Source organism: Oryzias latipes, chromosome 2 (genome assembly GCF_053564925.1).
Source record: "Oryzias latipes strain Hd-rR chromosome 2, Olatipes_Hd-rR_3.1".
Classification (NCBI taxonomy): Eukaryota; Metazoa; Chordata; class Actinopteri; order Beloniformes; family Adrianichthyidae; genus Oryzias; species Oryzias latipes.
The window spans coordinates 25,042,753-25,070,426 of NC_136238.1; the positions used below are offsets into that span (position 1 = coordinate 25,042,753).

Genomic DNA, 27,674 nt, shown 5'->3' on the forward strand with positions numbered 1-27,674 from the left:
CAAAGGTGGATAAAAAGTTTTCTGTTCTAAGTTTTTCTGTTTTCGAAGTTGAGATTCATTCATTTTCCATACCGTTTTTCCCTTTCGGGGTCACTGGGCTGCCGGAGCCTATCCCGGCCACTTGTGGGCGAAGGCAGGGGAAGCCCTGGACAGGTCGCCAGTCTGTCACAGGGTATAATGTCCACAAACACACCCATTCACTTTCACACTCACACCTATGTTCAATTTAGAGTTGCCAATTAACCTATGAAGCATGTTTTTTTTTTTTTTTGGACGGTGGGAGGAAGCCGGAGACCCCGGAGAGAACCCACGCATGCACGGGGAGAACATGCAAACTCCACACAGAAAGGTCCCCCGTTGATGTAGTTTTTCATGTCCCCCAACCGGGGCCTTCTTGCTGTGAGGCAAGAGCACTAACCACTGCGCCACAGTGCAGATTGAGATTTTTCTCTAAATCTTTTATAAAAAAAATGTTTTTGTTTTAAAAGAAAAGCTTCTCACCTGTGTGTGTGTTCTAATGTATTATACTAAATTACATTTATGACTAAGACCTTAATCAGCCATAAAAACTATCTTCTACCTGTATGAGTTTTCATGTGTGTTTTTAAAATGGATATTCGACTAAAACTTGTATCACATTTATTGCAAGGGAAAGGCTCTTCTCCTGTGTGAGTTCTCATGTGTGTTTTGAGATTAGATATACGACTAAAACTTGTATCACATTCTTTACAATAAAAAGGCTTTTCTCCTGTGTGAGTTCTCATGTGTATTTTGAGTTTTGATTTTTGTTTAAAACTTTTATCACATTCTTTACAAGAAAAAGGCTGCTCTCCTGTGTGAGTTCTCATGTGTATTTTGAGATTATATGAATTACTAAAACTTTTATCACATTCTTTACAAGTAAAAGGCTTGTCTCCTGTGTGAGTTCTCATGTGTGTTTTGAGAGTAGATAAATCAATAAAACTTGTATCACATTCATTGCAAGGGAAAGGCTTTTCTCCTGTGTGAGTTCTCATGTGTGTTTTGAGATTATATATCACCTAAAACTTGTATCACATTCTTTACAAGTAAAAGGCTTTTCTCCTGTGTGAGTTCTCATGTGTGTTTTGAGATTAGATATACGACTAAAACTTGTATCACATTCTTTACAAGTAAAAGGCTTTTCTCCTGTGTGAGTTCTCATGTGAAATTTCAACTGAGGCCGCCCACTAAACTTATTACTAAATTTTTTAGATGCATAATATATTTCATCAGACCCATTTTGGATATGACTTCTGTCTCTTCTCTTCCTCTGATCTCTGTTCTGTGGGTCTGTCACTTCATCTGTAGCTGATGTTGATTCTTCATGTTGGTTTTCTGCTTCAACCTGACTATCAGTTACATTAAAGCTCTGCTGATTGTTTAGATCTGCTTCAATGTTCTCAACTTCCTCATAAGTAAGAATCTCCATCAAGGTATCAGTCTCCTGCTTCAGATCAAGCTGATCTTTATCCCGACTGATGCAGAGTTCCCCTGGTTCATCCTTAATCTGTGGTGGTTCTGGTTCCTCTTTAATCTGTTGAAGTTGTTGCTCCCCTTGCTCTTCTTCAGTTTGTGGAGGTTCTGGTTCCTCATGATCCACTCTGAAATTCCTTTGCTGATTGTTTAGATCTGCATCACTGTTCTCATCTTCCTCATAAGTAGGAATCTCCATCAAGGTATCAGTCTCCTGCTTCAGATCAAGCTGCTCTTCATCCTGACTGATAAAGACTTCCCCTGGTTCCTCTTTAATCTGTGGAGGTTCTGGTACCTTCTGTTGCACTCTTAAGTTCCTCTGCTGGTTGCAGAGATCTTCCTCTTCAGTTATCCAATGCTGGGGGAGACCTGCAGGAATGCAAACACAAGAAAAAGCCATTTTATACATTTAAATGAGTTTGTGTATTAACAAACACCAATAAAAGTCAAAATCTGCTCTATTGTATGGAGTCCTATACTGTTTATAATTAAATAAATAAATATTTGATTAAATAAATGTGAGGAAACTGGAGATTTTCTCAACAAGACTGTAAAATAGGTAGATTAGGTTCTGCACACAGAAATGATTGAATAATGACTCAGAGACAGTTATCTTTTATGGAGGTTTTACTTTGTACAAGCACGAAGGGGACAGACAGATGAACATGATGCATTCAAAGTCCGAACCAACGAGCTCAGAGATGGGCTTGGTATAAAAACCCTGCATTTGCATATTCAGAAGATCGTCCGATAGACCTCGTGTGAAAATCACGCCCACCGGTTGCTGCTGGAAAGACGCTTCAAGGCTAAAGTGAAGATAACTCTGAGGCCTGCTCAGCAGATCACACATGCACAGAAAAAAGGGAGTATGAGAATAAACTGTGAGAAAAATAAATATTCATTTTTAATCATGTGAAATATTATTATAATTCTACTTCTTTTTTCAGAACCTCGGATTTCAAAATCAATATTTTCCAAAGTAGCTTTGTTTTTATTTCATGTTGCTGTTTTTCACAATGCCGTATTTATTTCTTTTTTTTTTTTTTTTTTTTTTTTTTTTTTTTCTAACTTGTCCTGTCCAACAGCTAGGCAGACAGATGAGAGCTGAGGGCCTCTTGGGTTGGACATATTTTACTTTAACAAGAGGGGTTATTAATCTTCAGACAAACCAAAGGTATGTCTGAACAAACCCCTTTTGTAATTGAGGCCAAACTTTATTAATTTCAAACACGTCTGAAAATCTTTGGTGTTGGACCGGACGGAAAAGGAAAGAGGGGAAGAAGAAAGAGGGACGTTAGAGAGAGGGGGGGTAGGGGGTGATAATAGGAGGGGAAGGGGGATAAGACCATGAAGCAGCATAAAGCAACAAGTTTACTGGTTGTTAATCATTATGGTAAGGTTCAAATGTAAAAAAAAAAACAAAAAAAGAGGGCGGAGCCTGTCCACACACACACTCAAATGTTATAAACACACCTGTTAGTTGCAAAAATGTCCACCTGTCGACATGTACACAAAACAGATAGTGTTCACACGCATACTTATGCCTTAAAACCAACTAGTGTGAAATATTTCAGTCATTCAGTCTGTTGAGCTGACACCTGTGCTCAGGTGAGTGTTTATGTTCTTCTAAAATGGATGGTGGAACGTGAAAAGAAGGAGGGAGAGTGCCCAGCCATCCCCACCCCAAGACCCCCACCGCACCAGCAGCGGCAGCCGGATTCCCCCCAACACCACACGGGAACCGGCAGGGAACAACCGCCGCCCGGGCGACCAAGCCCGCCACCCAGGCCAGGGCCAGCAGGGCCGCCGCAAGGCCCCCAGAGCCAGAGAGCAGGGAGGCACGGAGGGAAAGAGGGCGCCGCCCCAGCCCAACCAGGAGAGCAGCCCCCCCGCCGCGCCGGGAGAACCCAACGCAGGGCCCCACCGGAGAAGGACGCCCACAGCCCCAGACGAGCACCCCACCACCACCCAGGAGTTCCGGGCATCCCCCCGCCCCAACCCCAGGTACGGGCCAGGACCCCCCAAGGGAGACCCACTCCGCACTCCAGGCAGCCATCCGCCCGGCCAACGGTTGGTCCAGGGAGGAGCGAGGCAGGGGCCCGCCGCCCCCGCCCAGGAGGGGGGAACCCCGGGGAAAAAAGAGGGCCCACAAGGGGTGTTGTAAATATGGCCCGACCAGGCTCGGCCACAGTTGGAAATTTGGCGGGGCCCAGCACTCAGGAGCAAGGACCAGAACCCACCCCCCAGGGACACGAACACCCCCGGCTCAGATGTAATGTGAACCCCCCCACCGCGCGGAGAGAGCACCGCCGGGCCCAGGAAGCCAGCACCCCGGGGACACAGCCGCCGTTGCAAAGGGGCCCGTACCCCCCACCAGGGAAGAGGCAGGGGACAGATGGTCCTAGGTCCCACCTTCCTTGCAAAATGTGTGTGCGTGTATGTGTGTTTGAGAGAGTGTGTGTGTGCATGTGTGTGTGTTTATGTTGGGATGTATATATTGAGGGGGGAGGGGTGTGTGTACTAAGGGGGGTGCGGTTAAAATTGGCGGGTAGGGCACTAAGGGGACGTCTCCTGATTACTCCCAGTGACGTCCCCTCACCCTCCCCACCAAGGGGCCCTAAATGTCTAAGGTGCGGTTAAAATTGGCGGGTAGGGTGCTAGGAGGACATCCGCTGCTTGCTGGCAGTGATGTCCAAGCACCCCCCCTACCAAGGGCCCTACATGTCTAAGGTGCAAATAAAACCGAAAGAGGGGGGGCCCACTCCATACGGCAACCACAGGAGGGGGGTCACTGCCTAGTAACCCCCCCCCCCCCAAGGCTCATCGCAGGCTAAGCCCCCCACCCCTTCACCCTATTATGAGGTTATATGAGGAAGGGGGTAAGTTGGGGACAGATGATAGACTGTCCCCCGGTGGTCAAACAGCCCCCCCCCGCCCCCCCCCCTCCAGCAAGGGGGCCAGGCCCACCCAGCCCCGGGGCCCCACCCCCGGAGGCGCAGACACCCCAGGCCCATCACCACCACCCCCACACAGAGAGAGGGGAGCCAGAAAGCGCCGGCCCCCCCCGGAGCAAGCCCAGGCCCCCACCCCCAAACGCCGGCCCTAGAAGAGCTCTGGTCAGGCCTCGACGGGACCGAGGCAGCCAACCGGCCGGGGAAACCGCCGATGGCCTCAGCGGAGACCCCGACCCGTCAACCCCCCCTGCCCCGTACCAATAGTGGCCCCCCCCCCCTCCCCCGGAATGCCCCCCCACAGGACAGGGCCGACAAGACCCCCACCCCACCCCACCCCCAGACCCCGCAGCCGAAGCGGATGACACCCAGAGCGACCGGGGGCCCCAAGAGGGTTGTCCCGTCCCGCCCCAGAGCCAGGGAAGGGCCGATCCCAGCCCCAGGTGTAGACGGGAAGCCCATCCAGCGCCGCTGGGCCCCCCCCCCCGAGCAGCGCCCCCCGCCAACCCCCCCCAGCACAGGCAAAGGGACCACCCCCCCAAGCCAAGCCAGACCACCACCCCACCCCCCCCACCACGCACCCCCACACCCAAGCCCAGAGGACCACGCAGCGCCCCAGGCCGCCCCACCCAGGCGCCGGACCCGACCCCCCGACCAACGGAGCCCCCACCACCCCCGGCCAGGCACCGGAGGCCCCGACCCCCACCCCGGCCCACGGCAGAAGGGCAAGGAGCAGCGACGACCATACCCCCCCCACCCCCTAAGTCACGGAGTTAGCTATGGGAGACCAGAGAGACCGAATTCTTTCAAAGTTACTTGAACTTTGGGCTGACATTTTTTCCAAGCTGATATGATCAAGCAGCAGATTTCTGTGTTGACTTATATTTATATTTTTTTTGCTTTTCCAATTTATTAAAATAGTTTTTTTAGCAATGCAAAGAGTTATGAAAATGATAGAGCCTAATCCTCCTTCTACATCGATGGCACTCATGTCACCAAGCACACAAAGTGACGGTGAAGCTGTGATTGAAACCTTAAGCCAGACTGATAGATCGGCACATACCTGCTGCCAGAGAGCCTGGACAGGCGTGCAGAACCATAGTGCATGCATGTAATTGTCGGGTAGATTACTGTCACAGTGCTGACAAATGTCTGAGTTACTGAGACCCATCTTGAACATCCTCTGTCCAGTGTAGTAAATTCTGTGAAGAGTTTTGAAATGGATTAGCTGCAGATTTGGATTTTTTGTCATTTTAAAGGTGTTTAGACAAAGTTCTGACCAAAAACTTTCATCTGTGCTGATGCTCAAATCCGCATCCCATTTTGTTGTCGGAAGTGAAATATTGTTATCTAAATTACATAAAAGTTTGTATATTTTGGAGAGAGTTTTATTCATTGAGAAATTGATCAGAGTGGTAACTACATCTGGTAGCTTTAAATCGTTGTCTCTGTATTTAAACTTTTTAGTAATAATTGATTTAAGTTGCTGATATTCCAAGAAGTTATATATTCTATGTTTGTCTTGAAGTTCCTGGGGAGTTATGAATCTTCTATCAATAATTATGTGCTCTAGTTGTTTTATGCCCCCTGCTTGCCAAGCTGGGAAGTGGATAATTTTTTTGTTTATGAGGATGTCTGGGTTGTTCCAGATGGGTGTCATTTTGCACGGTTGAATTGATGATTTTGATATTTTGAGAAATTCCCACCAGGCTGTTAAAGTGGCATTTATATTAATACTTTTGAAACAATCCTGTTTTTTAACTATTTGACTAATAAATGGAAGATCTGACAGGTTGATCTTTCCACATAACGCCTGTTCCAAATCTAACCATGAGTTGGTTTCTGGATTATTTTTTAACCATTTTAAGATGTATTGTAATCTATTTGCAAGAAAGTAATTGTGGAAGTTAGGTAATTCTAATCCTCCACAGCTTTTTGCAGATTTTAAAGTTTTTAGAATAATTCTTGCAGGTTTATTGTTCCATAGAAAGCTTGATATGGATGAGTCTAATGTTTTGAACCATTTTAATGGCGGTTGTGTGGGAATCATTGAGAAGAGATAATTAACTTTGGGTAAGATTTTCATTTTAACCGTGGCTACCTTGCCCATAAGGGACAAAGGCAGGTTGGTCCAGCGTGTTAGGTCGTCCTGTATGTTTTTCAGTAATGGGGTGTAGTTTAGCAGCACCAGTTCTGATATTTTGGGGGAAAAATAAATACCTAGATATTTTATATTGCCTGATTTAACTGGTATTGTGAGTCCTTGCTCCGCATTACTGTTCAGTGGTAATAAAACAGATTTATTCCAATTAATGGAATAGTCTGATATAGAAGAGAATTCATTAATGATTGTTGCCGTTTCATTTACAGAATGTATATTACTTAAAAACAGTAATATGTCATCTGCATAGAGACTAATTTTATGATGGCTGTGTTTGGTTTTAATTCCTTTAATACTCTCATTCTGTCTTATTGCTGCAGCTAGAGGCTCGATAAATATTGCAAAAAGCGAGGGGGAGAGTGGGCAACCCTGTCTAGTTCCTCTTCCAAGAAAAAACCTGTTGGAAGTCTGTTTATTAGTTCTAACTGATGCATTGGGGTTGTGATATAATATTTTGATCCAATTGATGAATGATTCTCCAAACCCAAACTTATGGAGGGCAGCAATGAGGAACTTCCAATTTACTCTATCAAAGGCTTTTTCAGCATCCAGTGATAGTATAGTCATTTCCTGGTTTTTGATGGTGGCAAAGTCTATTATGTTAACGAGTCTGCGGACATTGTCATCCGAGTGTCTGCCTTTGATGAATCCAGTTTGATCAAAGTCAATTATGGCAGGAGTGACTTTTTCTATTCTCTGTGCTAGTGCTTTGCAGATAATTTTTACATCTGCATTAATTAAAGAAATGGGGCGATAGCTTGAAGGACTCGTGGGGTCTTTGTCTGGTTTTAGAAGAAGGATAATGTTGGCAGAGTTCATGTTAGGTGGTAGAGATTGGCTTTCATTGATAAATTTTACCGTTTTATAAAACGTTGGTGCCAGTTGTTCCCAGAATTCCTTATAAAACTCTGCAGGAAAGCCGTCAGGCCCTGGTGCTTTACCATTAGGCATAAGTAACAGAGCTTCATGAAGCTCAGACAACGAGAGCGGAGAGTCTAAATTTGTGATTTGATCTTCGTTTAACTTGGGCAGGTTTATATTGTTGAGAAATGAGTTGATGCTTTGTTCTGATGGATTGATCTGTGGAGTGTATTTATTTCTGAGGTGGGTGGTGGCGGCGCCTCGTAGGATGGGGCCCCTGGGCTGAGGGGACCTGGGCCCTATGCTGGATAGGGTGATGGGGGGGGGGGGGGAGTCAGCCTGCGCTTACACCTTGGGGGGAGGAGCTACTTGGCAGTGGTCCCCCTCTTGTGGTTGATGTATCTAATAGTCCCCCCCCCTCTCTCTTTTATTTGCACCATAGGCATGTAGGGCCCATGGTAGGGGGGGGGGGGGTGCTTGAATATCACTGTAAGCAAGCAGCTGATGTGCTTTAGCGCCCTACCTGCCAATTTTAACTGCACGGTAGACATTTAGGGCCCCTTGGTGGGGAGAGTGATGGGACATCACTGAGTAATCAGGAGAGGTCCCCTCAGTGCCCTACACTCCAATTTTAACTGCACCCCCAAATATACACCCCCAAATATACTCCTCCAAATATACATTCCAACATAAACACACACACATGCACACACCCTCACAAACACACATGCACGCATTTGGTTTGGTTTGATTTGGTTTTAAAAGGTTTCACAAGGAAAGTGGGACCTTGGACCATCTGTCCCCTACCCCATCCCTGGTAGGGGGTACTGGGCCCTTGGCGACAGCGGCCGTATTCCCAGGGTGTTGGCTTCCTGGGCCCGGCGGTCCTCTCTCCACACGGGGAGAAGGATTCCTGAGCTCTCAGGCAAGACCAATAGCAAGACATTACACCTGAGCTGGGGGTGTCTGTGTCCCTGTCTTGTGGGTTTTGGTCCTTGCCCCCCGAGCATTGGGCCTCGCCAAATTTCCAGTGTGGACGAGCTTGTTCGGGCCATGTTTACAACACCCCTTGTGTGGACCCCCTCTTCTCCTGGATGTCTTCCTCCTGGGCGGGGGCGGCCTGCCCGTTGCCTTGCTCCTTCATGGACCAACCGTGGGCCAGGTGGCTGGATGCATGGAGCGCGGGGCGGGTCTCCCTTGAAGGGCCCTGGCTCGTACCTGGGGTTCAGGCGGGCGAATGCCTAGAACTCCTGGGTGGTTATGAAGTCCTCATCTGGGGCTGTGGGCACTCTTCTGGGGCGGTACCCTGCATTGGGCCCTCGCTGCATGGCGGAGGGCTGCTCTCCTGGTTGAGCTGGAGCTGCACTCTCTGTCCCCCGCCCCCATGCCTCCCTGCTTTCTGGCTTTGGGGGCCCCGTGGGCGGTCCTGCTGGCCCTGGCCTGGGTCGCGGATGCAATCGCCTGGGGGGCAGTTGCTCTCCATCTGCAGCCGTGGGGGCTCTGGCTGCCGCAGCTGCTGTGGCAGGGGTCTTGGTATAGGGATGGCTGGGCGCTCCCCCTCCTACTTTTCACCTTCCATCATGCATTTTTTAGAGGAACATAAACATTCACTCGAGCACAGGTGTTAGCTCACCTTTGCACTAATATTGCGCGGTTTAATTAAATATTTCACACTAATTCAGGGGTGGGCAAACTACGGCCCGCGGGCTTGATCTGGCTCGCCCCCATGTTTGGTCAGGCCCACTGAACAATATCAGAGACCCATGTTTTGTTTTGTTTTTTATCTGCTCACATGATCAAGAAGTGATATTTTATCCCCCCTTCTGCAGTCTGTGCTCCAACCTGAAACCCTCTAAAATTCCAGTCAAACAGAACATAAGGCAGTCTTCCCTTTCTACATCGCAGTTCATCTTTACCGGTTTAGCTCATTCTTTTAGATCAATTATGCTGCTTTTTTTATACAGCACCCTGTTCTGTGTCCTGATTGGCTGGAAACCATGTCAATCAATCTCCTCAGTCCGTGCAGTGTCTCCTGTACAGAAACGCGGAGCTCTTCAGATCAGAAATCTTTGATCCATCAGATCTTTGTTTTCATTCTAAGATCCTGGACTTAATTTCCATGAAAATTTGAGACTTCTAACAAGAGACAAGGATGAAAATGTTCATGTCTGTCTGAGAAAAGTGTATGTAGGCAGTGAGGAGTTTTACTGCCATAAACTTCTGTAATCAGAGTCCTTGGATTTCAGCGATCATGGTTATTTTTAGAACGAAAGTCCTGCAATAAAACGAGGGAACTCTGTACTGGTGAAAAGGTAACGCAGATATATGATTAGCTGCAGCAGAACAAGTAGAAATTTTCTTTTTCATAATTACTGGATGAGGAACACAGGACTCTGGACAGCGCAGTCTCAGCGGAATTATGACGGGAGAGGATGGACCATCAGAAAACAAGTGGAGGGAAACCAAAGATCCAAACAGTTATCGTCATAACAAAACCACTCAAAGCATCGAGAATTAGAGACCAAAAACAAGACAGAAACATCCAGAACAACAGGAACGCGGAGGTCCAGGACTGAGCTACCCAAAACAAGAAAACAAGATGGCCGTGAGGAAAAATGCACATAGCAAAATTCAGGTGGCCCAACAGAGACAAATTCTTAATTATAAAACCAAGATTGAATTAAGGATGTGCTGCACAAACACGAGGGATGACATAGTGGCAGAGAGGCATCCATCAATAAACCAGAGCTCCATGGCAGAAATGATTCCAGATGGGCAGAGGACCATACGTCTTACTTAAACAAAGCGGACTCCTAGATTCGAAAACGGGTCGCGACCACAGAAATGCAAAACACCGGTGATAATGGAAGAAAATAGAACACCGAGAAAACACCAAGAAGATGCTAAACAAAGGGAAGCCCATAGGATTACACCAGGTCCACCACAGGACTTCTGAGAAATGTAGTCGAAAACATGACTGATATGACAGCCGAAAGCTAAACTGATACATAACACTTTGAGTGCCACCTAAAGCCAAAAGACGCCACTGGGAGGGATGGTGAGGCCAAACAGTGAGAACATCAGCAATATCAGCCTCCCCCAGCCATGCATTGCGTCTGGTGGAATTAATCATGGAGATGGCCTGGTCAGCCAAGTGCAAAAACAAAAAAATGATGCATAAAATGGATGAACCGCGAGGCACCAACAGTTCTCACATACAGTCGCCTTGATGGCAGTGATGACAAGCTGCTGTTGGAAAAGTTTCATCACCCGGGAGGTAAAGTTGGTTCCCAGGTCTTTCAGAATTTCATCAGGTATTCCTACCCTGGAGAAAAACTGAATTAACGCTCTCATGACTGCAGGAGCTGTAATGGTGTGCAGGGAAAGGCTTCTAGGAACCGTGTAGCATAATCACAGACCACCAGGATGTACTCGTGACCACTGCTGCTCTTAGGTAAAGGTCCAACAATGTCCATGGCTATTCTCCTGAATGGTGTGGAAATGATAGGAAGTGGGTGCAGTAATGCTCTGTCTGACTTATGTGTGATGGCAGTTTTCTGGCAGGTAGGACATGTTGCACAGTACGTCTGAATATCAGTGTACATAGATGGCCAGAAGAAACATGAACTAACACGATATGTTTTGCGACGACCCAGGTGACCCACCCATGGGAGTGCCTGTGCTAAGAGCATGATGCCTGAGGTGGTTGGAACAACTAACCGTAGGTGTTCACCTTCAGCTGCATACAGAACATCATCAACAACAATAAACTTCACATTTCCCAAACATTTGTCACTTTCCGTTGTCACTTTGGCCAACAAAGGTTTTAAAGTTTGGTCTTCTTTTGTAAAGCTAAAATGTCAGCTGGTATTTCAAATGTTTCTGTTGCAATTGGATCTCAGGATCCGGCAACTTAATTTTTTTTTCAAACTTTCTCTGGACTTTTTTTGACATTTCTTTGCTCCCATCAAAGAATCTGTCATTCATGTGTGGAAGACTTTGCCTCCCAGCTTTAGCCTGAGCCCTAGTAAGCATGGGTGCGGACACACTAACAGGTAGCTCAGCTTAGCTTTAGCTGTTTCAGTAGCCTCATTTAATAAGTCCCTCAACATAGGTAAATAAAACCCCAAAATCAAATCAACAAGGCAGGTTCTCTACCACTCCAGCAGTCAAAAGACATGATTGTTCATTTATGGTCACAGTTACATCCGCTTTTGTGTACAAATGTTTGTCACCATGTACACACACAACATTTGTTTGCCTACCATAATCAAGTCCACCAAAAGGGATTAAACTCTGTTTGACCAAAGAAACAAAACTACGAGTGTCCAGCATAGCAGTAACCTGCTGTCCATTCACAGTCACAGATTTAAGTAGCTGGAAAATGTCTTTGTCCGTGTGAACAGGCCCTGCTCCTGCGACAGTCTCTGGCCTGGGTGCGTAGCAAACACCTGTGAATTTAGTCTTGCGAATTGGGCATACGGAGGCTTTGTGACAAATCTGCTGGCAATAGTAACACACAAGGTCCTTAAATGAAAATGCAAAATGGCTAACACGGCCAAACAACTCCGCTGTTGTGCTCACAGATCCAGTCTGTCGTCACATCTGTTTCCCTTACATGCCATCACTGTGGCGGCTCCCGGGAAGCGAGATAACGGCCAGCAGAGCCAGCCTGCTCGGGACTTCTGAACCTTATGATATTTTTATTTTCATGGAGACAATAATTATAAATCAGGTCATCTGGTTTTATTGTTCCCTTTAGGGTTAAAGCGGGACAGCAAGCTTTCAAACTCAGCCAGAGAGAGATGGAAAAACCGCTGAAGCGGCTGTCATCAAGGGAGCTGAAGCTGGGATGATGTCATGAACTCAAACTTGGAAACATGATTACCATGTAGAACTCTTCAAAATTAAAACCTGATCTCTGAACATTCTCCGTGTCTACCATGCAAAGTGACATAAACACAGACACCGCTCCATGTAGCGACCAGGCTACAAACATTAGCTAGTAGCTCCTCCCACACACATCCTGGTGCGTTCACAGAGCTCCAGTACATAAAAGATTAGAGGCATTCCAACAGCCTCCAAGCCCAATGTAGTCCGCTACTATATTTTCACGAGAAAAAAAATAAATGCAGAACCAACCCTAAAACCTTCAATAGCCAATTTGTATCTGCAAATTTAGAACCAAAACCGCCAGATCTGGTAACACTGTGGATGTGTTGAGGTGCATACTCCCCCCTAGTGTTGAGGTGCATGCACGTTCACTGATGCATCTTCCATCAATGTAGTCAGGGTGCTGCTGCTTATGTCTGAGTAAAGAAGTAGCCAATCACAAATGTGTCTCCGCCTTTCTGGTTTGATTGACAGACTCATTCTTCTGAAAAAGTTCATTATGAAACAAATAAGTCATTCTGAAAAACAGCAACATGAAATAAAAACAAAGATACTTAGGAAAATATTGATTTGGAGATCTGAGTTTCTGAAAAAAGCCATAGAATTATAATAATATTCACCATGATTAAAATTCGTATTTTAAAAAGCTGTTTTAAAATAATGAACAGGTTTCTAAAGCAAAATGAAAAATATTTAATAATATAATGGCTAATTTTAAGACAGCTCTTCATGGTTTGACTACTAACTAATAAACGGTGTTGGGGTAATGAATTACATAGTAACAGTAATGACTAACAGTAGTTACTTTGGTCAGTAATGGAGTATTTCAGATCATAGGCTCCGTAGTAATACATTACTACTTATATATATGAAATGCCGTAATTTCCGGACAATAAGCCACTACTTTTGTCATGCACTTACAGCCCTGCGACTTATTCAGTGACGCGGCTAATTTGTGGTTTTATTTGGTGGCCGCCTTGAACGTTTCTTTGGTCTCAGAGCATGGGTTGAGTCGTAATCCAACTCCGAGCAGCAAGCCACCCATTATTCAACACACCTGTGAGCAGCCAAACAGCATGGACCTGACTTCAGGTCTTAGACACTTCAGTCATGGTTCAACAAAAAGAAACATGCATGCCCACCCGCATCCCAGAATCCTTTGGTGCCATTAGACCAGGGGTGCAAACTCATTTTGGTTCGGGGGCCACATTCAACCCGTCTGATCTCAAGTGGGCCGGACCAGTAGCGTAAAGGCAAAATAACAGCTTTATTCTTTTTTTTTACCCAATTGGAAAACATGCCTCAACCAACATGGTAGCCTAATCATTTCTTATTACACATTCATTCACAGAGGCCAATGGATCTTAAATAAAATTAATTTCACTTTAAAAAATATTGGTTTATTCAATTCTAGACAGCCTGAATATTTTAAATCTGACACTGAAGCAATCCTGATAATAAATTCAAGAGGGGCTACAGAAAAAAATGAAACATCTTCCTAAAATGTAAATGTCCAAACGATGACAAAATTACACTAAATTCAACTTGCAAACATTTGTGAACATAAGAGCTTGGAGTTAACCTCCTTTCTCTCCTGAAACTTCACAAGACCATCAATATCAGGATTCAAATCCTGTGCAGAAACACATTTACTGTCATTCAAGTGTGCAAAACACAATGAAATGTCCATTATTATTATTATTCATTATTATAAAAATCTTTTCCTGGTTTCTGCCTGAATTTTGTGGCAACACCTGCCTTCTTCCTGACCTTTGATGGAGCACCATCAGTGATCAAAATTACTTCATGTGACCAGTTGACGGTCCACTGTGGAAAATGACTGTTTGTGGAACATTGAGATGTGCTCAGTGATTTTGGTTTAGGACACTTTGGTTTCATTTCAAACGTTGGTTTCTCCTAAATCTACAAACTCTCTCCACAAATTGTCTCCTAACTCTCTTACGGGTTACTTGTTTAAGAGAACGTGTATCAGCGTTAAACCACGGTGCTACTTGGTTTTGTCTAACGAACTTAGGTTTCAGGGGGGCAACATTATCAAGTGTACTCCTGAAGGCTTGTAAGGCATCATTAACAAAGTGGTCATTTATACTAGGATGCTATGGGAGCTTGTCTCAGAGTATTTTCTCAGAATATCACTAAGTACTGGCTGAACTGTGTGTTTAAACTCAGACACAGAACGGTCAGTTAAGGTTCTTCTAAGCTGTTTCTTATTCACTGGGGCAGTAGCATGTTCTAATGTAAACTGGAAGGTAATCAGAAAGTGATCAAAAATGAAGGGGTTAAGAGGAAAGACACTCAGCTGGCTGATCTCTATACCATGGATTAAAACAAGGTCCAGGGTGTGCTTATGACAGTGAGTGTGTCCATTCACACTTTGGGTGAAACCAACATCATCTAATAAAGCTGCAAAAGCCTTTCCTAGACAGTCACTGGGGTCATCAACATGAATATTAAAATCCCCTAATATTATAATTTGATCAGAATCTAAGACAATAGTCGATAGGAAGTCAGAAAACTCAGTTAAAAATTCTGAATACGGGCCGGGGGGGGGGGGTAAATAATTATGAATAAAACAGGTTTTCGAGTCTTCCTGTTTGGGTGATTTATAGACAATATGATGCTTTCAAATGAGTTATAAGCATTTTTAACTTTAGGGGACGAGGAGTGAAGAAAATGAGAAATCAGTCGCTTTTAGATTGCTTCCATGCCTGTTCTTAAGTCGGGAGAATGACCAGAAAATGCGAACGGAATAAAATTAAGAGGTTTTATTGTCCCTAACAAAGAGCTCTAAACAAAATAAAACAGATCGATCTGGGTGTCCAAAATCAAGGCCTGCAATACGTAAGACATTACAATCCGAATCACATGCAGCTTGTCTGGAGACACGCTTTTGCCAAAGCATGGCCCTTTTAAACATGTGGTCAGAGTCCCTCCTCCTGCAGCATGATGGCCGCTGAATCTCCGCCTCTGGTCGCTAGAGATTGGCTAACAGAGGAGCCCGCCTACTTCCTTCAGCCCATCCTTGGAATCTGGTCTCTGGGGAGCAATCTCACAGATGGACACGGTACGGAACACCCGTGGGGTCCAACACAGGTGGCAGGATCTGTCACCGCAGGAAGTCGATCCTACAGCTTTGTTCTTCACACGTAAACGGACGACTGAAGTGGTTCCCATAGCTACAATCAGTCCCAGAGATAGTTAATTTATAGTCCCTGTAAGCCCTACAGCCCAGCCTTCCAAATGGCCTTAGAAGCGCTCTCTCTCTCTCTCTCTCTCTCTCTCTCTGTGAGAAAAGCGATCCAAATCGGGGAAAAAAAAAACAACAATTAAGGACTAAAACCAGGTTAATATGGATTGCTTTTGTAAGTGACCATGGTATAAGCGGGTTATTGGCCTTTAAAGTGTGCAGTAATTACTTTTTAACGCACTTCGCGGAAGCAACCTCCGCTTCGCGTCAGACAGCTCAGGCTTCCACGGCGTGTGTTAAAAAGTAATAACCGCCCACTTCGTCGGCCATTAACCCTTACATATCTCTACTAGACGTTAGCTCTACTGTCGGTAGCTCTAATAATTCAAAAACAACTAATTTCTAATATCTAAAATAATTCATTTTGTGAAAAAAGAAACTCATTGTCTAGTATCATTACACACAGATTGAAATGTATTGATCCTTTACTTTTTTGCTTTTGATAATTGTGGCTTAGAGAAGATGATAACCTAATAAAGCTGTCCAAAAAGGTCAGGATAAGACGAGACAAGACTTTATTGATCCCCGGAGGGAAATTCAGTTGTTACAGCAGCCAAACAAGAAATATAGCAGTTAGAAAAACAAATAGTTAGTAAACAATTGAAATAGTAATAAAATGTGGAAGTAAAAGTACACGTCATAACTAAATAAGTAAACACAGCAGCAGTTTCATCAGTCCTAAACTGTGTCATTCTATAGTCTAACTGCTGTTGGTACAAAGGACCTCCTGGAAGCAAATCATATATCAAAACAACCAAAGTTTTTCTTGTTTCTTTTTTTTTTTAGAAAAATTCATTTCTACACATTCAATACTTACTTGTTCCTCCCTCTAATGAAGTTACTTCATCAATATGGTATGGAACCCATCAGCCTGTGGCTCTGCGTACGTGAAATGAAAGCTCAGATTGCTATGGAGTTCATTAGAACATATGGGTTTCCCCCCAGATGTTTTGAGCATTAAAAATTATTTTAACATATTGCATTTTTTTGAGATACAGAACTTTTTCCCTTTTGTAAAATGAACTATTCTGCTGTGGTACAGAGGTTGAGGTTTCTTATCAGAAAAGTTTTGAATTTAGAGTTTACAATAGATCCTTAAATTGTCAAGAAAAAGTCTTACAAGTTCTCATGTGTTTGTTGAGACTAAATAAACGACTAAAACTTTTTTTACAATCTTTACATGAAAAAGGCTTTTCTCCTGTGTGAGTTCTCATGTGTGTTTTGAGATCAGAACCATCACAAAAACTTGTATTACATTCTTTACAAGAAAAAGGCTTTTCTCCTGTGTGAGTCATCATGTGTCTATTGAGATTAGATATTTGATTAAAACTCTTACTACATTCTTTACAAGAAAAAGGCTTTTCTCCTGTGTGAGTTCTCATGTGTCTTTTGAGATGAGAACCATCACAAAAACTTGTATTAGATTCTCTACAAGAAAAAGACTTTTCTCCAGTGTGAGTTCTCATGTGTCTATTGAGATGAGATCTGTGACAAAATCTTTTCTCACAGTCTTTACAAGAAAATTGCTTATCTTTTGCATGGATTCTTACATGAATTCTGAACAGAGATATGTTACTAAAGCTTTTACCACATTCTTTACAGATATAACATCTTTCATCAGACCCAGTTTCTATGTAGTCAGACGGGTTAGTAATTATTCTTGAGTTTTTACCAGACTTGATAGAGGAAAATGTGTCTTCTTTTGGAGATTTTTTGTATTTCTTACCCAGATTTGTCTTGTGATTTTTTCTAACATCAGAGTCACACTGACCTGCTGACATGCAAGAGCTGTCCACACTTTGGACATGACTTCTGTCCCTCCTCTTCCTCTGATCTCTGTTCTGTGGGTCTGTCTCTTCATCTTTAGTTGATGTTGATTCTTCATGTTGGTTTCCTTCTTCATCCTGACTATTAGTTACATTAAAGCTCTGCTGTTCCTCTTTAATCTGAGGAAGTTCTGGTTCCTCTTTAATCTGTGGAGGTGCTGGTTCCTCTTGTTCCTCTTTAATCTGTGGAGGTGCTGGTTCCTGCTTTTCCTCTTTAATGTGTGGATGTTCTGGTTCCTGCATTTCCTCTTTAATCTGTGGAAGTTCTGGTTCCTCTTTAATCTGTGGAGGTTCTGGTTCCTCCTGTTCCTCTTTAATCTGTGGAAGTTCTGGTTCCTCCTGTTCCTCTTGAATCTGTGGAGGTTCTGGTTCCTCCTGTTCCACTCTGAAGTTCCTCTGCTGGTTGCAGAGATCTTCCTCTTCAGTCATCCAATGCTGGGGGAGGACTGCAGGGACACAAACACAATAAGGAGCCTTTTATACATTTCCAAGACTTTTGGATAGCGCTGTCACGCGGAGATAGACCAGCAGGAGGCACAGTGTTGCTGTTAACTGCAGCCCCACCCCCCAAAAAAAAACATATATCAAAGCAGAATAATAAATTATAGAAAAGCAAATATTTAATATTTTCACCTGCAACTTAGAAGGTTTTGTGTGCAACGTGGTAGCAGAAATATCACTCCATAGTTCCTGCCTTCAGTAACAGATAATAGGTACTGAAGGAAAGAAATCGTCCGCTTTTCAGTTCTTTCCATCCATGCGTGTTCGATAGTCGAGAGTGGTAAAACAAACAAGGATTCAACCGGTTTTAAAATACACAGAGTTTATTTCCCTGACAATAGTTCTAAAGCACAGATTAAAAAATTAATGCAGATATATCTGGATTCTCAAGTAAAGATCTACTGACGCACAAGTTACATGCGAATAATTCGTAGATTTTCCCAAGAACAATGGAAAACTTTAAAACCAGTCTTTTTAAGATGTGTTTGAATCCCTGCCTTCCGGAAAGATCATGGTCGCTGGATCTCCGCCCCTGGTCGCTCTGATTCGTCAACTGATAGCCCGTCTGCTTCCTCTGGCCAATAGCTGATGGTTTGCCAACTTCGGATCTGCTCCGCCTCCCAGGGGCCCGTTTCACCGGCGCACACAGTCCGATGATCAAAAGAGTCCCCATCTGGTCAGAGTAAATCATTCCTGGACAACTCAAGGTTCCTTTTACCGGTATCCAGAGCAAAGGTCAGCTCCAACCTCCACATGAGAACACGAATCTTCACACTTTCCCAGGGGAAGAATCTTCAACCCAGATGGTACATATATAGTCCATCGCATATTTATTGCACCTATGGAAAACACCTAACTTTGCACAAAGAACATCCCATTTCTTCACAGGATGCTGCAACCATAAAGTAAAAAGGAATGTCACACGACCATAAATCTGGATAGTTCAAAATAAGTTCACTTCACACTAAGGATAAAGCTGTAACATAATAAAGAATAAGATATTAAAACATACATGTTCTACAGTACCAAGGTCACCAGTAGGCCTGTTTTTGACTTTTGGTCTCTGTTTTCTTTCTGTACTGGAGTGTTTATGGAGCCACAACACCGCGCGAAACAACTAGAGCGTTTCTCCACCTCTCCCCTTTTGGAAAAGGTTTGAAATTTCATGCAGACTCTTGTGTGTCTTTTTATTTCTGCACATTCCACTTTTTGACGTCCTGAACCATCTGAATCTGTGAAGGCCGGAAGAGACGGAAACAATCCCTTCCAGTGACATAAAGATCAGGGCAACCAAAGAAGGATTTTAAATTTTTAATCACGTACCAACTATGTGTAGCTGAAGCTGCGGGTTCCAGCTGCTATCCAGCAGTCTGCGCTGACGACAGAGCTCCTCCTCGTTCTGGACGATCATGGTTCCTTCAGCAGCAGAAAGTTGTTCTCTGACAGAACCTTCCTGAGGTTCTGAAGACATGGTTCCTGCTCCGATCTTCAGCTCCAACTCCCACAAACACCGCCGTCCTCTTCACTGCAGCTCCGGTCGATCATCTGCTAGTCTCACAATGATCACAGCAATCCACGTTGTCTTTCCGTTCAACACTTCTTCACTCATTTACGACACTTTGGAAAATGCTGAGAGTTCCACACGAACCACGTATCGTCCTTCCTGTCCAAAAACCTCACAAACGTCCCAACAAAACACCACCGACCTCTCAACACAAGCTAACGCTGCTAGCCTGCTATCAAGCTAACGCTGCTAGCGCCTCGTGCTGTTCTTCGTTGTTTGGCTAACAGCGTCATGGTGCTTTAGCGCCACCAGCTGGTCTGGAGTGTTATCTGTCGCTCATATTATGATGTCGATGGCGGGTGAAAACAACAATTTTTTAACCTTTACTGGCAAATAAATGTATAAACGGGTATTTTTTTTTTCATCAATGATAGTTCGGTGTGACTTGACAAGACAAGAAAAAGTCTTGTCAACAAGAAAAAGTTTTTTTTTTTTTTTTACCAAAATGGAGAAAGGGGAACAGGACATGAACTTCTGGTTACAGCTAATGATGATAGGGCATAATTTTATCATCTGCAGGCTGGTCTTCCTGGGCATATTTAACAGAAAAAAAGAGTAAATGCTGTATAGTCCAGATGAAATATATTTTGTTTTTTTAATATAAAACGATTCAAACTTTGATGACAGAACCTAACAACAATTAAAAAATAAAGTTTTGTACTGTAACTATATAATTTCCAGTCAGTTTGTTGTGCAAAAACACACAAACAAACAAAAGTTTGAAATAGTTCACAATCTAGTTATTGCCTTATTTAACAATACTAAAATAGTTTGATCCTACTACCAAAAATGTTTTACTATTATTATTATAAGTTTTGATTAAGGATATTTATTAAAATATTATTTAGTTTGTATAAGCCACAAAGTTTGTCCCCTTTTAAATCAGTACATCAATTTAATCAGATGTACCCTTTATACATGTAAACACCATAAATGCTCACATGTGAAAGAGGAAAACTAATTAGGATAAATAATAATTAGAAAATAATATAATAAAACATCAGAGCCAAAGAAACTGGTCTGAGAAGAAGCAGCTCTGAAGCTCTGCAGCTGACGGTGCAGCTTCAGGACTCATGAGGAGGACCACACTGCAGCGCCTCCTGCTGAAGCATCAGAGAGTCTGCAGACAGAAGATCCTTCCAACAGCAAAGAGGTCTGCAGGAGCTCTTTCCACCACCAGCAACAACCTGAACCAAGCAGGACCTACAAGAAGTTCAGCCACTAAACTTCCACAACTCAGAAGCTCTGAGCTCCGTCTGAGTCTGCAGAGATGCTGAGCTCCTCAGCTGCTGCAGCTCCCACAGTCACATGAAGGTCTGCAGCAGCAGCAGGAAGTCCAGATGTTTGCAGCTGCTGCAGCTCCCACAGTCACATGAAGGTCTGCAGCTGCAGCAGGGAGTCCAGATGTTTGCAGCTGCTGCAGCTCCCACAGTCACATGAAGGTCTGCAGCTGCAGCAGGAAGTCCAGATGTTTGCAGCTGCTGCAGCTCCCACAGTCACATGAAGGTCTGCAGCTGCAGCAGGAAATCCAGATGTTTGCAGCTGCTGCAGCTCCCACAGTCACATGACTTTGGAAGTCTTAGCTCCTCCTCCTCACCATCACTGTGACTATTGACGTCTTCCAACTCCTCCAGAAAGCTGTTTTCTGATGAAGCTCTAACATCTCCTCCCTGTTGCTGCTTTCAGTCCAAACTCACTCTGTTCATGTCAATTCACTCCAGAGAAAATCCTTTTTCTGGGAAGAATTTGCTCCAAGTTTTCCTCCAACTAAGAATCTGCAAACCCAGATGAGAACTCCCAGCAGGAAAAGAATTCATCTGCAGGAAACTAGAAAAAGGCCTTTTTGTGGGAGGAAACCATTCCAGATCTTTACAAACACCAGAAATCCCAACTTTTCCTCCACTTAGCCTGAGTTTGGGTTCCAGGAAGCGGTGTGTGTTCAAGCTCCGCCCCCAGCAGCATCTCATGAAGATGCTAAACTAGCTCTCTGGAAACTTGAACTTGTTGAATGGGAAACTTCCTGAAATCTTCTTCATCTGTTGACTTTTTCTTTCTTCATCTGAATGAGCTCAGTCCTCTCCCAAATCCAACTCCATCTATCTTCAGTGCTTTGGACTGAGTTGGAGCAGAACTAGAGCTTTCTCCAGATGTCCTAGTACTTTTAGATCAGTGTCTTCCAATATTTGGAGCCCAGGTTCACTTCTTTCCCTGACAAAAATCCCAAAAGGCCTACCAGCCACCAAATAGTCAGAAACCAGAGAAACTTGGTGGTCTGCATTGATGAGAAACCAGTCCCTCCAAGATGACACATGGCTTTTTGGAATCATTTCACACACAAACAAACGGAAAGTTGTGCTTGTTGTTCTGAGAAAATGCATTCAAATGTGTGATAATGGTCAATGTAAATGTTTAGATAAAGGCTGTAGGGGATTCAGGGATTGTGGAGCGGTTGTTGTTTCCTTCTGTCATATCAATCCAAGAGCCTGGAGACTGGATGGCCGTGGTCCTCCCTTTGACCTGGACAGTGGTTGCCATGGCGACCTGCAAACTCACCAAGCTGGAACTTAGAAGAAGAAAAAGAGACCAAAATGATTGATAAAGCAGGTTTTCCAGGGAAATCCCACAAAGTGCTTTCCAAGCTAGAACTAAGAATATCCAGCATGCATTTGGAAAAACTCATTAGCTTCTTGTGGAAAATGATGAGTCATTGGAAAAGCATTCTATGAATGCTCAGAAAACTTCCTCTAAGGTTGTGGTTGTTTGGAGAAGTCCTCCTCTTCAAAGAAGTTCTCCTGACCATCTTCAAAGCCACTTTCTGCTTTTTCAAACGCTACTGTTCAACAAAAACTTGGTTTCTGCCACAAAACCAACCTTAGACACTGAAACAGAATGAATCCAATGCAGAAATGTGTTGACACCTTTAATTCAAAGCTTCAATCAGTTTGAATCTCATGAAGAACATTTCAAAATCCACATTTGGATCAGGCGTCTTCATCAGAGCACAACTCATGTTTCCAGGACTGTGACTCACCAATAGATCCTCATTTCCTTTACACAATCTGTTTCCATCATTTGGATTTTTCATCAAAACTTGAGTTAGAAAAGAATTGTTGCCCCAAAATGTCCAGTTTGAATAGTCTCCAGTTTGTTGTGTTTGGTTGCTAGGTAACAGGGTCTTTAATGTCTATGATGTCATGGTGGCTTTCAGAGTTGAACTCCTGAATATGACGGTAAACATTTGGATTGAACAAAAATGGGATTGAAGCTCATGCTAAATCCTGATCTCAATGCTGAAAAAACCTCCTCCTAGATTCTGGTTGTTTGGAGAAGTCCTCCTCTTCCAAGAATTCCTGAAAAAAGCCCTCATTTCTCCTGACCATCTTCAAAGCCACTTTCTGCTTTAGTTTAGTCCAAACTTGCTTTATGCTGACAACATTTACAGCTTGAATCCATCTGAAGAATCCAAGGAAACAAACCAATCTAAGTCTGCATTCATGCCACTTCAGAACCAACAAAGCATGTTTTCAGGACGCTGACTTACCAATAGAACTTGGGATTTCCTTTGCAGAATCCTTCTCCGTGTGTTTTCCTTTGTTTTTCTCCCCAAAACCTAAAGCAGAGATTTTTGCTGAGCTGCAGAACAAACGTCTGACTGCTTTAACCGCCGTTGATGGTTTGTTGTGTTTCCCTCTATAGCTGCTATGGTCTTGGTATGGTTGCTAGGTAACGCTGTCTTTGATGATGATGACGTCAGAGTGGCCTCTAGAATGGACTTTTTTCTTGTGTAACCAGGAGCTGTAACCTTTAGGGCACTAGGACCCAGAAAGAGGTCCAGGCAGTGACGGTGTTCAGTGACGTCACTCCTCAGTGACGGACATGCTGTACACAGCAGACTGCAGACCAGCCCACACCAGCAACACCATAGTGAAGTTTGCAGACGACACTACTGTGGTGGGGCTGATCTCTGGGGACGACGAGACGGCCCACAGAGACAAAGTCCTGAAACTGTCCAGGTGGTGTCAGGCTAATAACCTCATCCTGAACACCACCAAGACCAAGGAGATCATCCTGGACTTCAGGAAGAACAGAGCAGATCCACCCCCACTCTACATCAACGGAAACTGTGTGGAGAGGGTCCACAGCTTCACCCTCCTGGGCGCCACCATCTCTGCTGACCTCACAGGGTCTAACAACACCATCAGGAAGGCTCAGCAGTGTCTGCACTTCCTGGGAAGACTCAGGAAGAACAATGTGAACCAGGAGCTGCTGGTAACCTTCTACCGCTCAACCATTGAGAGCATCCTGTCCTCCTGCATCACAGTGTGGTTCTCCCACTGCACTGAAGCAGAACAGCAGAGTCTCCAGAGAGTGGTAAAGACAGAAGAGGATCATCGGCTGCCCCCTCCCCTCACTGAAGGACATCTACCAGTCATGCTGCCTCATCAGAGTGACTGACATCATCACTGACTCCACCCATCCTGCTTTCTCTCTGTTTGAACTGCTGCCCTCTGGAAGGAGGTACAGGTCCATCAGAACCAGGACAAACAGACTAAGGAACAGCTTTTTTCCACAGGAAATCACCATACGGAATACACACACTTCCACCAACTACACCCACTCTGACTTTTTACAAATGCTAAATCTCTGACTACACATGTGTGCAATATCTTGACTTCTGTGCAATAACACAATATCTACTATGCTGCGCTCACAGCAACTCGACTCATTCCATTCTATTTTGTCCATACATATTTAATATTCAACAGTTTCTGTACATATTGTTCATTTTTTGTTAGAGATGTAAATACAGTTATTCTATTTTATTTTATTTAACTTCATCACTTCAAGGCTGCTGCAATTTCATTGTATCCCCATCTACAATGACAATAAAGACTGATTTATTTCTGGAAGACGCCATTTTTGTCCCTAAATGTTGGATTCAGTCTGAATTCCAGTCCCACTCCCAGCATTCCTGCTCCTCTTTAGCTCCTCCTCTTCCTCCTGATCAAAGTTTGAAGCCCAGAGCCAAAAGTGCGTCTGCAGCTGCTTCTGCTCCAGCAGCCGCTCCCTCTGCTCCTCCTGCCTCTCCTCCTCTGGGAGCTCCTGCATCCTCCTGCGCTCCTCCCTGTCCTCCAGCATCATCAGGAGGCTTTCAAAAGGCTTTCTGGAATGTTCCAAAGCAGAAACCTTCATCATTTGAAGATGGAGGAAGACTCCAACACTGACAGACAGACAGACAGACAGGAAGTCTCCTGGTTTTTCTGCTTCAGAAGGTTTTTGGGAAACTGCAGAGTTTTCTTTGTGGAGCTAAAGAGCTGCTGTCAGTCTGCTTTGGTCCATCAGGAATGAAGGTCAGGACTGAGAGGAACCTGAAGAAAGTGACTCTTCATCATCTGCTGCTGAAGAAGACAGAGGAAGATCCACTGTGAGAGCAGCTGCAGAAAGCTTTCTGCTGTTTTTCTCCTCTGAGAGAGTTTGGAGTTCCCAGCAGTTTGAGTGGAGCTGAAGCAGCAGAGCTGAAACAGACGTTCTTCTGCTCCCATTCAGCATGAACGGACAGATCCACTGAAGGCCGGCCTGAAGCTCTGGCTTCCAACACGTCTGCATGGATCCAAGCGTGTGCAGTGTGTGCTGACATGCTGTTCTCTGAGGAACATGTTGGTGTCTGACTGGATCTGAGGACACAAACAGCTGCTGACATCTGAGAGGGTCAAGCTGCAGAGTGGCTCCTCAAAGCTCACGTCTCTGTGACAAACATGATGCTGCTTCTGTCTGTGCTCCACCACTAAAAGGACTGTCCAGAGTTGGTCCTGATCCGGTTCTAGTCTTTCTGGCTCCAACTTCTCTTTCCTGTCAGGAACCCTTCATGTTCTCTGCCTTCCTCACATTTCTGTCTTCTCTCTGGGCTTGAAGCCCAAAAGGAGCTGAAAGCTGCTGACTTCAGTCTGATCCCATGTTCTGGATCATCCGTGTTCCTGAAACACGCTGCTGGACCCGTGATCAGAGGAACCCAGGAACTGGAGAACTTCCCAGAACATGCACACACATGTGGAACTGTTCTGATCATCTGTGTGTGTTGACAGTGAAGGAGAGCTTTGTCCTTCAAGGACTTCATCTTTGAAAAAACTTTATTGACTCTGACAGAGTTTCAGTTTGAATCCATGTGGTTTTCATTCTTCCATTGAAGTCGTCTCCAGAAACTAAAGATCTGCTGAATCAATGCTCCTCTGAGAACTTTGGAGCTTTTCTCTGCATCTGTTCCACACTTGAATGTGCAGAAGATCAAAGCGCCGGACGCTCTGAGATTCAGCGTTCCAGTCAGCAGCTGCTGAACCAAAGCCAGCAGCAGGTGAGGATCTGGGCCTCAAAGCAAACAGACAGAAAGATGAATGGAAGAAGGGATGGAGTCCCAGTGTTGAAGACATCAGCTGGAGAAGCTCTGAGGCTCTTTCAGGTGGGCGTGGGTGTGTAGCAGTAGGGCAGTCGACCCACGATCATAATATTGCAGGTTCAATTCTCGCCTTGCACGCCCATGAATCGAAGTGTCCTTGGGCAAGACACTAAACCTTGTCTCTGGTGGTAGGCAGGCGCCACCAGTGTGTGAATGTAAAGCGCTTTGTCCTTAAAGGTAGAAAAGCGCAATCTAAAGATCCGACCCCCTAAAAGCTCCAATAGCAGCTCAGCAGAAACCCTGATCTTTCTTGATGTGGAGGGGCGGAGCCTGAAGAGGAAGCATCTTTCTGCAGGTGGTGCTGCAGCTTTGGGCATGTTTTCCAACTCTTTAGCTTCTGCTCTTCATGGAGTCGTGTCCCTCTGTTCTTGGAAAGGAGAAACCTGCAGAGAACTTTTCCCATTTCCACTCCCTCCTTTCAGCTGCTGCCCACTGTTCCCCTCTGAATCAGGGGGGAGGAGCTCTCATCTGTTCTGCCCACCCCCATCTAGAAAGACATCAGCACCACCTGAACATTCCAAAGCTCTTTTCCAACCCATTTCTACTGAGAAGGAACCAAACACATGAAGATTAGAACAGCTGGAACAGGATGAGGGGGAAGACTAAAGATTCAAGTCTGTTTGTGAGTCAAAGATAGAATGAAGACAGAAATCAATAGAAAACACAGAGTTGATTCAAAAGAGCATTTATTAGATCCAAACAGGCTGCAGGAATTTTACAGACAGCTTTCAGTTTGTAGCCTTTTGACACTAAGATGCAGTTCTGCAAACAGCCAGCAGGTGTCTCCCTTCTCCCTCCTGCTTCAATGCAGTTGGTGTTGTTGCAGCAGCTGCATCAAAGTGATTCTCTGCATCCAGAGGCTGTCATTCCTCACTAAGATCCACTCTGTTCATTCATGTCCTCTGGAGAAAACAGGCTTTATGCTCAGAAAGTTTCTACTAGTTTAGACATTCTACAAAATGAGGAGATTCAACTGGATTTAGATGAAACTTCTTTAAAACTGCAACTAAAAATGCTGTCAGCATGAAAAAGAACAGAGTTTTACCCACAAAACACCAAAGAAAAAGGAGCTGCTGAACATCTGAATCCAACCCATGTTTCAGATCAACACTCCAAATTAGAATGAGAAGAGGAAATGCAGTTCTCCATCAGTCCACCGGGGGGAGCTGCAGCACAATAACTGTCCACTTGATGCTGAGAGAGACAGTGGAGCTGATCTCAGGTCAGTTCATGCTGCAGCTCTGACACTCATCTCCACTTCCTCTGATTCCTCCATCACTCTGCTCTCCACCTCCCAGGAACACCGTCCAGTCACAACATCTCTGCAGACCAGCTGCTGCTGCTGCTCCTCTCTGCTCCTCCAGGAGGAACATCAGTCCCACCTCCACCTGCAGAGAGAAAGTAGAGAGACAGAGATGAAGGAGTGTCTCCTGATCCTGGTCTGTCAGTCAGTGATGCAGCACAGCAGCAGAAAGAGCAGCAGGAGCTTCAGTCCTGTTCAGAGCAGCAGCTTCCTGTCATCTTCACCTGTTGGAGCTTCTGCTGCTCTGATTGGCTGACTGTTGTCCTGAAGCCTGTCATCATTCTCCTCAGAGCTTCACTGAGAAGCTGCAGCTTCACAGGAAACTCTGCATCTTTGCTCTCAGACTAACTTTAGGACCAAACATCTGGAAGCAGCTGGACTGACTCCAACCCTCTACTGAC

General features: G+C 44.6%; 3 protein-coding genes across 10 annotated transcripts in view; 1 reads left to right on the forward strand and 2 right to left on the reverse strand.

Moving 5' to 3' along the window:
- Positions 1-27,674, forward strand: part of LOC144986719 (NLR family CARD domain-containing protein 3-like) — a 674,722-nt gene that overhangs the window by 506,738 nt on the left and 140,310 nt on the right. The window lies entirely within an intron of this gene.
- LOC144986673 (NLR family CARD domain-containing protein 3-like) overlaps positions 1-27,674 on the reverse strand; it is a 497,154-nt gene that overhangs the window by 176,134 nt on the left and 293,346 nt on the right. The window lies entirely within an intron of this gene.
- LOC144987750 (uncharacterized) lies at positions 836-19,901 on the reverse strand. The gene is made up of 3 exons (XM_078937080.1): positions 19,279-19,901; positions 17,400-17,900; positions 836-1,863 (listed from the first exon to the last, which is right to left on the reverse strand). Exons 1-3 carry the CDS (start codon positions 19,424-19,426, stop codon positions 1,037-1,039), a joined length of 1,476 nt encoding a protein of 491 aa, XP_078793206.1. The 5' UTR covers positions 19,427-19,901; the 3' UTR covers positions 836-1,036.